The sequence below is a fragment of the Ostrea edulis genome, chromosome 3 (assembly GCF_947568905.1).
Source record: "Ostrea edulis chromosome 3, xbOstEdul1.1, whole genome shotgun sequence".
Lineage (NCBI taxonomy): Eukaryota > Metazoa > Mollusca > Bivalvia > Ostreida > Ostreidae > Ostrea > Ostrea edulis.
The window spans coordinates 51,730,340-51,743,016 of record NC_079166.1 but is presented as its reverse complement, the minus strand read 5'-3'; the positions used below and the strand labels follow the sequence as shown (position 1 = coordinate 51,743,016).

The 12,677-nt window shown below is 35.2% G+C and overlaps 1 protein-coding gene across 1 annotated transcript in view; it reads right to left on the bottom strand.

Moving 5' to 3' along the window:
• Positions 1-12,677, bottom strand: part of LOC125676439 (cation-independent mannose-6-phosphate receptor-like) — a 206,367-nt gene that overhangs the window by 156,483 nt on the left and 37,207 nt on the right. Inside the window, exons 10-12 of the mRNA XM_056158098.1 lie at positions 10,579-10,731; positions 2,249-2,386; positions 1,731-1,911 (exon numbers count right to left, since the gene is read on the bottom strand). Of these exons, the coding sequence (XP_056014073.1) occupies positions 1,731-1,911; positions 2,249-2,386; positions 10,579-10,731 (472 nt within the window). The remainder of the gene's footprint in view (positions 1-1,730; positions 1,912-2,248; positions 2,387-10,578; positions 10,732-12,677) is intronic.

Below are 12,677 nucleotides of genomic sequence, written 5' to 3'. Positions count from 1 at the left end.
GGTCTTATCTCTCTGGTCAAAGTCATCAAATTGCTGTTGGATCTACATTGTCCAGCGAGTTCTACTCCACTTTGGTGTTCCGCAGAGTTCTGTATTAGGACATTATCTATACAGCATCTTCTCCAAACCAATTGGAGAAATTTGCTGGAAGTCATCATTGCTACGAGGATGACACTCAGGTACAGTGTATACTTGATTATAAATCCAAACGACAGCTGGGACAGCATTGCAGACAAACTTGAACAGTGTCATTCTGATATTGACAACTGGGTGCGAAACAACATACTCAAGCTAAATCAGGGAAAGACAGAACTTATCACCTTTACCCCAAAATGTAAGGCTAGTGATTCTCAGGATCTGCCATCAGTAATGCTTCATGTGTCAAAAATCTTGGGATGTTTTTCAACAGTACACTTAGGATGGAGTGTCAAATAAGTGCATTTACTAAATTATGTTATTTCAAACATTGTAATATCGGTAGAATTAGATCCCTTATAACAGAGGATGTGTGCAGGACACTTATTGGATCACTGATTACATCCTGTCTTGATTATGGAAATGCACTTCAATATGGTGTAAATTCAGCATCCTTGCAGAAGTTACAGAAACCTCAAAACACTGCTGCCAGGCTAGTGACACGTTCACCAAAACGTAAGCATATTATGCAAATTCTCATATTGCTTCACTGGTTACCTGTGTCATATCAAACGAAATATAAAATCCTTTTGTATACTTTCAAGGTTTGGAGATGTTTTTAAAAAATTTCTGTTTCCCATTGATTTCTATAGTGAAATACGTGATTTTAACCCAAATTAATCTTGTTGTTTTGTCAAATAAGTCAACTTTTATGAAAATGTATATTTTGACATAAAAAAATATTTTAAAATGATCTACTTTTAAAAATTGACCAGACAGTAGGCGGCGAAACAATATTATCATTTGCAATTATTTTTAAGCTTTCAGAAATTATGAAACTAAATAGAAATAATGAAAATTATGATTCTTCTGTTTAAGTGTTGGATAGTGAAATCTTTATGGTTGTAGTAAAAGCACAACACAGTTGGTAACTTAATCAGGTATTTTAGCCCCACTCCTACCACGCTCCCACTACGGTATTTCTACATTCATGATGTACAAGAAGCATACTACAAGCGTGATATGATTTGCAACAGTGTATCAACATCATTTTACAGTCTTCTAGGTCTGTAATGCAGTAAAATCAGCCACTGGTCAGCATTGGTCTGCGTTTAATCATAGTGAAAGCATGCCAGGAGTACGTTTGACATAGAAGCACTGCAGTACAGTCATAATGAAGACCTTAATTTGGTAAACTGCTTGGTTTCGACACCAATCAGTTCCGGATCCAAAAAAATTTTCTGATCGCAGCCTGGTCAGTGATCGGCATGATCTTCAAAAGGTTGTAGCACTGTGTGAATAGAGGGTAAGCTGTTCCTCCGTGTTTGACTTGACAGACTTACCTAGCTGTTTCTCCATGTTTGACTTGACACACTGACCTAGCAGTTTCTCAGTGTTTGACGTGACACACTTACCTAGCTGTTTCTCAGTGTTTGACTTGACACAATGACCTAGCTGTTCCTCCGTGTTTGACTTGACACACTTACCTAGCTGTTAATCCATGTTTGACTTGACACAATGACCTAGCTGTTCCTCCGTGTTTGACTTGACACACTTACCTAGCTGTTTCTCAGTGTTTGATGCGACACACTTACCTAGCTGTTCCTCCGTGTTTGACTTGACAGATTCCTGGGTTTGATACATGGGCTGCATTCTTGTCACATATAGTATTCTTCACTGGTCCACATAGATTGAGTATATAGTCATAATCCCCTGATGTTACATTGTAATAGTGGCCCAATGAGGCCCTCAGCTTGTTTAAGTCAAAATTTATGCCTAAAATTGAAATTCAGAAAAGCATTAGAAATATAATTCTTAAAACTATTTTTATAAACACTGCTTTATATAACTTCTACAAGCATTACAAAAGGTATGTACAAGATGATCATTTATATGAAATTTTTCACTAAACTATCAATATTTTTCATGTTGGATGCACCTTTATAATTCCAGATAATTCTTTCCAATTATTAAAATCATAAATCTAGACTTGTTTATAAATTTCAAAATTTCTGAAAGCACTAAGCTCTAACACTGGTAGATAAGGTACCAGGCACCGCCTCACACAGAAAGGCCCGCTAAATCCATCAGAAGAGTTGACAGTGACTCCTACCTAAGTCTGGGTTGTAAACCTTGCATTCAGACCCTGTCTCCCTGGACAGTACACATGCAGCTGCTGTCTGCCACTCAAATTCATAAATACACTCATCTAGAGACCGTCTCAAAAGGACTGGACCACTGTCCATGTCTCCTAAAGAAAATGGCAACACAAAATAACAAGTTCTTATCAAAAAACAAACAGTGCAAAGTTTAGTAACATGAAATATCTATTAGGCTGCAAAAAAAATTAATATTTAGACTCTAAGGTTCATTTGAACAAACTTGAATCCCGTTTACCCAAGGATGATTTGTACAAAGTTTGATTGAAATTGGCCCAATGGTTCTGGAGAAGATGAAAAATTTATGAACAGAGGAAAACAGACAGGTGATCAGAAATGCTCACTTGATCTCATGTGAGCTAAAAAATGAATGGGGGATTTATAAGCCAAGGAGATGCTGTTTATAGACTGCAGTCACTCTTTTCTTTACTGAATAAAATATTTATAAAACAATAAGCCAAGGCTTAACATATGGCATGACTTATAATTATAATGATGATGATTTTAACAGTTTTAGATTTACTAACCATTAAGGAAACACAACATGGCTTCATGATAAGGAGGTCTTGGATTTGAGCTCTGTCATTGTACGATTTGTTTAATCAATGACCGATCATTTACTAATTGGGATCAAAGTCACAGGTATTTCAAATGAGACCTTAAAACACGAGCTTTATAAAAAAAAAACCATCACAACTGTAGATTCCTTATTTTATATGAGTACTTAATATCGCAAAATCACTCGTATACGTCAAATTGCAAGAGCATGAATTTACGAGTGCTCTGTTGATCAAGAGTTTTTACGTGTATTTTAGCAAATAATAATAAAAGCGATTAATTTTATTTCACGAGTGATGCTTCTTGCAAAATTAAGCAATAATAAATTTCTGGCATATATTTAGGAATTTACTGTATATTATATATGTAGGACTAAATATACAGTAAAACACACCTGTAGTGAAATAAACACACCTGTAGTGAAATAAACACACCTGTAGTGAAATAAATACACCTGTAGTGACATGCTGAGGATGAGCAATAAAAGTAATTCGTTATATCCAATGATTTCATAATTTCAAAACTACAGGGAATGAAAATCACATCACTCAGTAGGGCTGGATCAATACATGTATATTGATTATCAATATAAATCTGCATTTTTGAGCAATACGATAACCCATACAGCAACCCCCATATTGTTTGAAATATCAATATAGGATTAAACATTCTTTTTGAAGAATCTATCGATGTGTAAACTCCGGACATTTTACTCACAAACTGAATAAAAGTGCAAGGCACTTTTATGTTAAGTTTATGAGTAAAATGTCTGGAGTTTACAAGTTGATAAATTCTTCAAAAAGAATGTTTCATTTAATATTGTATAAACAATTTCAAAAAATTTAATAGTTTCCCCGCACTACGTTATTTGTTTTCAGGCACAGATGATGACGTTGCTTTTTCGGATTTATTGAATCAGATGTGTAAACTCTCGTTCAACTTTACCTTTGTCCAATCAAAACAAATGTAATAAATAACATTGGAATTATGAGTTATCATTAACTATAAATGTGTCTAACAGTGAGATTTCATGAACGAGTGAACAAATAAATATATGAATTAACAGACTATTCATATGTCATTTGCTCCATGACTGCATAAATGTTTGATGATATTGAAAGTGTGTAGTGATCTCAGTTTTCAAAAATTGGCTTGAAGAAGAGGCCTACAGGCCTTATCGGTCACCTATATACTAGTGAAAAAGTATCACTACTTCCATGCATGGCTATGAAATCTAGAAAAAATTTCCTGTTCTGAATTTCTAAACTAAATTCTAATGTTCTGCAACAGTATAAAACAAGATGTGTTCTTAACGTAGTTCCACACTCCTGTGACGTCCACAGGCAATTGCATCGCTTGGGGGTCGAATTTACAATATAAAGAGTAAAGGTATATAACTCTAAATATAGGGTACCCAAGTTAGTCGATGTAAAAACAATAAATTAATTAATATAAAATTCTACTCGGTATTTTAATTTATTCATACATAATCAATCTAGATTACTACCAAAGTTCATCCCGAAATTCCGTATACTTCCCAAGATATGCAGAAATGAACTCTGAAAAATGCCTATTATTTTTTGGTTGACTTTTAGCTGGGCCCTGACACTATACGGCTACACAGAGTGTTTGAGCATTGCAACAAGCTATCAAATAGAATGTGCATCATAAAATATCATTTCTAAAATGAATTTCTTACCCCAATTCATAAAATGAAGGATTTTGGCCCCATCCTACCCCAGGGGGGCATGATTTCAACAAACCTGAATCTGCACTATATCAGAAAGCTTTCATATAAATCTCAGCTTTTCTGGCTTAGTGGTTCTGGGAAGAAGATTTTTAAAGATTTTTCCTATATATTTGTATGTAAAACTTTGATCCCCTATTGTGGCCCCATCTGACCCCCAGGGGCCATGATTTTAACAATTTAGAATCTGCACTACCTAATAAAGCTTATCTATAAATTTCATCTTTTCTGGCCCAGTGGTTCTTGAGAAGAAGATTTTTTAATGACCCTACCCTATTTTTACCTTTTCTTGATTATCTCCCCTTGGAAGGTGGCCTGGCCCTTTATTTTAACAATTTAGAATTCCCTTTACCTAAGGATGTTTTGTGCCAACTTTGGTTGAAATTGGCCCAGTGGTTGTTGAGAAGAAGTTGAAAATGTGAAAAGTTTACAGATGGACAGACGGACGGACAGACGGACGGACGCCGGAATACAGGTGATCAGAAAAGCTCACTTGAGCTTTCAGCTCAGGTGAGCTAAAAAAGTATTAATATCACTAAAGAAGATGTTATTTAAGTGTTTTACACATAAACACTATATAACAAGTTTGGCCCCATCCTGGGGTCAGAACCCCCTACCCCAGGGATCATGAAAATTACAATTTTGGTAGAGGCCTTCCTGCTCTACATCACTATGCATTAAGTTTTTCTTACATGTGTGTGGTTCTTGAGAAGAAGATTTTTGAAAATTGGTCAATTTTGGGCAGTTTTTGCCCCGCCTCTAAGGCCCCAGGGGTGCAGGAATCCTGAAATTTACAATTCATGCTCCCCTTGTTCCAAATATGTTTCATACTAAGTTTGAAAAAAATTGGAATGATAGTTATCAAGAAGTTAAAAATGTCTACTGTTCACACATTTAATAACTGACCATTTTGGCCCCACCCTGATACCAAAACCCCTACCCCTGGGATCATCAAATTTACTATTTTGGTAAAGGACTACCTGTACTTTTTAAATATCTATTTAATTTCAATTTGGTATCAAATGCACTAAAGAAGATGTTATTTAAGTGTTTTACACATTAACACTATATAACAAGTTTGGCCCCTCCCTGAGGTCAGAACCCCTACTCCGGGGATCATGAAATTTACAAATTTTGGTAGAGGCCTTCCTGCTCTACATCACTATGCATTCAGTTTTTCTTACATGTTTGTGGTTCTTCAGAAGAAGATTTTTGAAAATTGGTCAATTTTGGGCAGTTTTTGCCCCGCCCCTAGGGCCCCGGGGGTGCTGGAGTGCTGAAATTTAAAATTTAAGTCCCTCTTGTCCTAATGATGCCTCATACCAAAATTGAAAAGAATTGGACTGGTAGTTATCAAGAAGAAGTTAAAAATGTTCAATTGTTAACGCACGACGGACGACAACCAATTGCAATAGGTCACCTGAGTTTATTCAGGTGACCTCAAAATTGAAGAAAATCAAAATCCTTGCCACATGCACGTCTTCTATACCCATACAAATACTCTGTAGAACTAGGGATCATTTTTATATAATTTAATTCTTATTATCCTTGTCTCTGATTGGTCAAATTCCAATTGAGGAACACAGGTTATTTTTGCAAACCTGGTTCGGTATGGGGACAACAATCACTGTTGTAAAACATCTTTCTCTGTATGATGGTCGAATAATAGATTAAAACAAAGATATTATATTCGAATTAATGATGCATCAAGTAAGCATTGTCCTGTTCATTTTGAAATACATTTCTCACTGGGAAAAAAAAGGTGGGGGGGGGGGGGGGGTCATTGCTTGATCCGCCTTTCAACAAAGCAAACAAATATTCATACGTCACATTTTATCACATGATGTCAGTCACATTGACATGTGGATCGCAATTTGTCACTTGCTTATACACATTTTCTTGTGTTGGATTTACTACGCAGATTATAAAGCGTAAATTGACCCAAACCAGGTTATACTCGTATAACTTGCCCCAGAATTAAAGTCATTCCTTAAAAAAAAACAAATGTTTCCCCTGCTCCCCAAATTAGAAGTGCTCCAAATGAAACCTCCTCCCCTTAATGTACTGCATGGTATGGTGAAGGAACATAGACATTATGAACTCCTATAAGCCACAAAGGAGAAGTGTTCACAAGCTAATTTAACATCCTCAACCCCTATTAGATCCACTATAACTTTTAGGAAAATAATTGGATCCTCCTGTCCCGACAATATGCACATTTACAAATGGTAATGAAGCATTGTACAAAGTTTCAAATCTATCAGATAAGTCATATAGGAGAAGTGTTCACAAGCTATTTTAGATCCTCCATCACTCTTAGATCCACTATAACTTTTAGAGCCTCCTGTCTTAAAAATATGTACATCTACAAATGGCAATGAAGCATTGTACAAAGTTTCAAATCTATCAGATAAGCCATATAGGAGGAGAAATGTTCATTAGCTATTTTACATCCTCCACCCCTCTTGGATCCACTATAACTTTCAGAAAATAATTGGATCCTCCTGTCCAACCAATATCACTGGTATTAAACTGATGATAGTAACAATCGTTACTATCATCCCAAGATGGCGGAAGGAAATTCCGGAAAGACCACGTTTACTTATTATATCTATTTGTATTGTTTATTTGTGAATGATATGTAGGTAAGAAATATCATACACGGCTCATATGAACAGAAAATTCGTCGTTGAAAAAACAGCGAGGATGATAGTAACGAAAGTTTTTACGTTACTATCATCAATTTCGTTACTATCATCCTCGCTGTTTTTTCAACGATGAATTTTCTGTTCATATGAGCCGTATAAAAGATAAAATAACACCTGATCGTAATTGTTGCTAGTGTATGATATTTCTTACCTACATATCATTCACAAATAAGCAATACAAATAGACGTAATAAGTAAACATGGTCTTTCCGGAATTTCCTTCCGCCATCTTGGGATGATAGTAACGATCGTTACTATCATCAGTTTAATACCAGTGAATATGCACATCTACAAATGGCAATGAAGCACTGCACAAAGTTTCAAGTCTATCCAATAAGCCATATATGTAGTAGGAGAAGCATTCACAAGATTTTGTGACAGAGAGATGGACAAAACCACTGGAAGAGGGGAGACATAATATGAAGGTCCTCACTTGAAAACTGTGGAAGGGAAAAACTTTATCTTTTTCATAGATAATCAATTATTCATGATCAAAAAAACGTTGTCAAGGGCAATGACTCCTATGCTGGTATTTCTTCTACTGCATGTCCATTATACATGATTTCCCCAGTATCCACTATTAACTTAAAACATATCTATAAATCAGCAGGTTTTTTTAAACTGTTGACATTTAAAATTTGTCATTTCAGCTAGTTTTTATCTATTTCAATTATTCTGTATAACAAAAATGTATGATTTTCAAGAGTACCGCAAACGGTACAATATACACCCGTCCAGCAGTGAAATTCAACCTGGAAGCATATCATGCACTCTGAATTGATAAAACACACATTCTGAATAGAAAAGCCATAAAGTGGGTAATGGTGCACCAATCCATCTGACATATGAACTAACTAGAACTGTCCTAATGGGACTAATAACCCCCGTGGGGCATATAAGATGATGGGAAATATTTAATGCAAGCACATTGGATATTTTCACATTATATATGTCCATCGGTATTAGAAATAAACTTCGGACAAATTGCGAAACTCTGGACAAATTGTGTCTATTACTACAAGTACAACCAAACCAGAAAATGTCCGTAACTTCCATAACTGTTAAAATATTTCAATGAAAATAGAAGATGCACAACTACATTATATATATAAGATGAGAATAGAGTTTGAATCAAATCTGTTCAACGGTATTAGAATTAAACTATGGACAAAGTGTGCAACCCCCAAAATGAAAAGAAAATGTGCGTAACTTCTATAACTGTTCAAATATTTCAATGAAAATAGGAGATGCACAACTACATAATATATAGAAGATGTGCATAAAGTTTGAATGAAATATGTCCAGCGGTATTAGAAATAAACTTCGGACAAATTGCGTCTACGGACAAACGGACAGACAGACGGACAAAGTGATTCCAGTATACCCCCCCCAAACTTCGTTTGCGGGGGGTATAATTATGTATTTCTCAGAGAGGGAGGTTGCCTTTGACTAAATATCAGGACAATATCTGTATCCGTAATGAAAAAAAGCCAGGAAAATTGTTTGACCTATTTTTAGCCCCCAAAAAGGTCAAGGACAGACTATTCCAGCTGAAGTGCAAACTGAACTTGTATTCCTCCAAGGGGAAGCCTGTGACTAAATATCAGGGCAATATATGTACCCATACTGAAAAAAAGCCCAGAAAACTGTTTGACCTACTTTTAGTCCTAATGTAGGTCACGGACAGATGGGCCAATTCAGCTGAAATGCAAACTGAACTTGTATCCCTCTGAGAGGAAGATTTTGGCTAAATATCAGGGCAATATCTCTATCCGTAATGAAAAAAAGTCCGTAAAACTGTTTGACCTACTTATAGCCCTAAATTAGGTTAACAATGGACCAATCCAGCTGAAATGCAAACTCACTCTTACAATTCTTGAGGGAGATATTGTGACCAAATTTCAAAGTTGTAAATGCATTCGTTACGGAAAAAAGTCCAGAAAACATAACATCAGATGGATGGACAGACAGCCAGACGCATGGACAAGCGCCATAACATAACATAATCTAATGATGAGCATATAAAAATGTGGAAACATACACATTTTTTTTGGTTATTAATTAAATTTAACTACATCGAGTGGAAATTAATATAGTTTTTTCACTTTCAACCACAGCACCATTACATAAATGTCCCGTCTAATGATGAGCTTATAAAAATGTGGAAACATACACATTTTCTTTGGTTATTACTTAAATCTAACTATATCAAATGGAAATTAATACAGTTTTTCCACTTTCAACCATTACTATTGATAAGTCACATGAGGATCGATCAACCTTAAGTTCAATAACCTGCAATTTTAACAAGAGCCCCATGGGCCATATCGCTCACTTGAGCAGCAGTTCCTAGCAATAAACAAGTTTGAGCAAAACTATCATAATACAAGCAGCTTGATTCAGAAAAAAAAATTTTCAAAGATAACGACTTATCAAACTTAATAATCAAACTTAACTACAAATTCATCAATAATCATATGCCCTTGTAGATGGGTAAAATAAGAAGGTTCTCACTTGAAAACTGGGGAGTTCACTGAACAAACTGAACCATTTTGACCGGTTTCGACCACATTTTTTCTTCTTCAGTAAATACATTACAAATATCCGTGCATCAAAGGACCCCATTGGAAATAAGCTTTCGAGCTTTCATGGGTTATTCTTGGTATTTATGTACGTATGTTTGTATGTATGTAAATACCGAATAAACAGTTTATTTTATAATTGTTCTGATGACAACCACCCCAAGGTCAAAACTGGTCAACCAAATAAAATTCACACTGCATTCTCATATGTTGGTGATCTGTTTTATTTCTTCAAGTTTATATTTCTAAATGCAGACACTGTTGAATACCGCATGGTATCCACTCAAGAATCTTACGTAAATTGAACCTCTAGGTGTTGGTCTCCAGTTTTTTCACTTTGTTAATATTGATAAAAGCAAATGAATAACAAACACATCCACAATCATTATATAATATGCAAATAAGACAAAAGAAAAGGGTGAAGCTTTATTTTTGTATCATCTAATTATTCTAATCCTCAGATTTAAGTGTAAACGTAATTATATTGTACCAAAAAGTATTGCATATCATTTCTCTGTATTGCAATACACATTGTATCAAGCTTTTCCAAACGATACCCAGCCTACTGAAGTGTGAATTCATTGTAAGCAACCATGTTTTACTGTATCGTTCTCCACATAAAGATGGTGCTATCAATATGTCAAGTGAAAGTGCAAAACAAGAAAACAAGAAATCAAGTCTTACTGTACCTGGTTTACATATAAACGTGATGATGGAGGATTTTTTCTTAGTGTTATCCTTACACAGGTCTCCCTCTGTATAAGTGATCTGTATTGTGTTAGATCTAGGGTCAAAGGTCGGGTTTTGTACGTACCGCCCTAAACTGTGAACCCCAAAATTATCTGAAACAAATGCAACATTACAAATCTGTAAGTTAGTATCGTATTTTGCCGAATATATAATACACACTTTTTTTCAAGAATTTTTGGGTGTGCATGAGAAAAGGATGCATATTATATACCACAACAGGCTTTTGACCTTTTTTTTTCAAGTGGAACTTGGCTGTTAAGTAATGTTTCACTCAGAGACATAGCCTTCATAGATACTCTACACTTTTTTACATTGTTCATCTATTTACAACCAAAAAATTGATCTCAAGAAAATTATTACAAAAACGTACAAGAGGCCCATGGGCTACATTGCTCACCAGTCACCTTGGCCCATATTTAAAGATTTTCCTTATATATTCGCATGTAAAACTTTGATCCCTCTCGTGGCCCCAACCTAACCCCCCCCCCCCCCCCCCCCCCGGGGCATGATTTATACAAACTTGATTCTGCACTACTTCAGGAAGCTTTCATGTAAATGTAAACTTTTCTGGCCAAATGATTCTTGACAAGATTTTCCCTAGATATATTTATATGATTTTTACAAACTTAAATCTGTACTACATCAAAAAGCCTTCATGTAAATATAAATTTTGTGGCCCAGTGGTTCTTGGGAGGAAGATTTTTAAAGATTTTCTCTATATATATTTGAATGTAAAACTCTGATCCCCTATAGTTGCCCCATCCTACCCCCAGGGGCCATGGTTTTAACAAACTTGAATCTGCACTATATCAGGAAGCTTTTCTGTAAATATGAACTGTTCTGGTCCAGTGATTCTTGAGAAGATTTTTAAAGATTTCCCCTATATATTTGAATGTAAAACTTTGATCCCCTATTGTGGCCCCATCCTATCCCTAGGGGCCATGGTTTCAAAAAACTTGCACTATGTCAGGATGCTTTCATATGAATTTCAGTTCTTCTGGCCCAGTGGTTCTTGAGAAGATTTTTAAATGATCCCACCCTATTTTTGCATGTTTGTGATTATCTCCCCTTTGAAGGGGTCATGGCCCTTCATTTGAACAAACTTGAAAGCTTCATCCAAAGATGTTTTTTGACAAGTTTGGTTGAAATTGGCCCAGTGGGTCTGGAGAAGTCGAAAATGTGAAATGCTTACAGATGGACAGACGATGGACAACAGGTGATCAGAATTGCTCACTTGAGCTTTCAGTTCAGCTGATGAGCTAAAAATTGTAGAAAATGTGACACTAACAATATGTAAATAATTAAATTACCGAATTAAAATTCATTGGATCTGAGTGCCACCATACTAGTATGTGTACACAATATGCCTTGTCACGTGATAAAATATACAAAGTTAGATTGGAAAATAATTTACCACTAAAAGGGTTAGTTTAGGTTTATTAATATCTTTCAATGAAATGTTAATGGGAAACTTTGAAAAAAAAATTTGTTGAGCTAAAGAAATAATGAGACGGCGACCAGCACATGTTTTACAAAGCCATAGTTGAGTACACTGCATTTGTCATTTGATTTTGTCAGATACCCCCTCAGAATTTTTTTCAAATATTTTATTGAGCAAAAAAAAAAAATCATGCAGAATGAATTAACAAGCTGTCCGATTTCCACGAGTCGGCATACACTATTACATTTTCTTTTGCCATAAACGACTGGTATGGATACATTAGAAACCCATCTTCCTGCAACAAAAATTTCAGAGGGTTGTGGTTGACTTTTTCATTAATCTACCATATCCAAAGCATTGTTTTTATAGATGGAGCACTAATTATTTACAGCACCTATTAATGCCTTTGATCATAATAATTTTTACAAATTAATGAGAGGGTTAATATGACATGTCGCACTTTTGTACATCACTGGTTTTTAACATGTTTAATGTTAACTTAATAATTTGATTTTAATTTTATAGCATCAACTATTTAATTGATTTTAAGTTTCAACAAAGAAAACATCAAGTCTGTTAAAACTTATAAAAATGCTA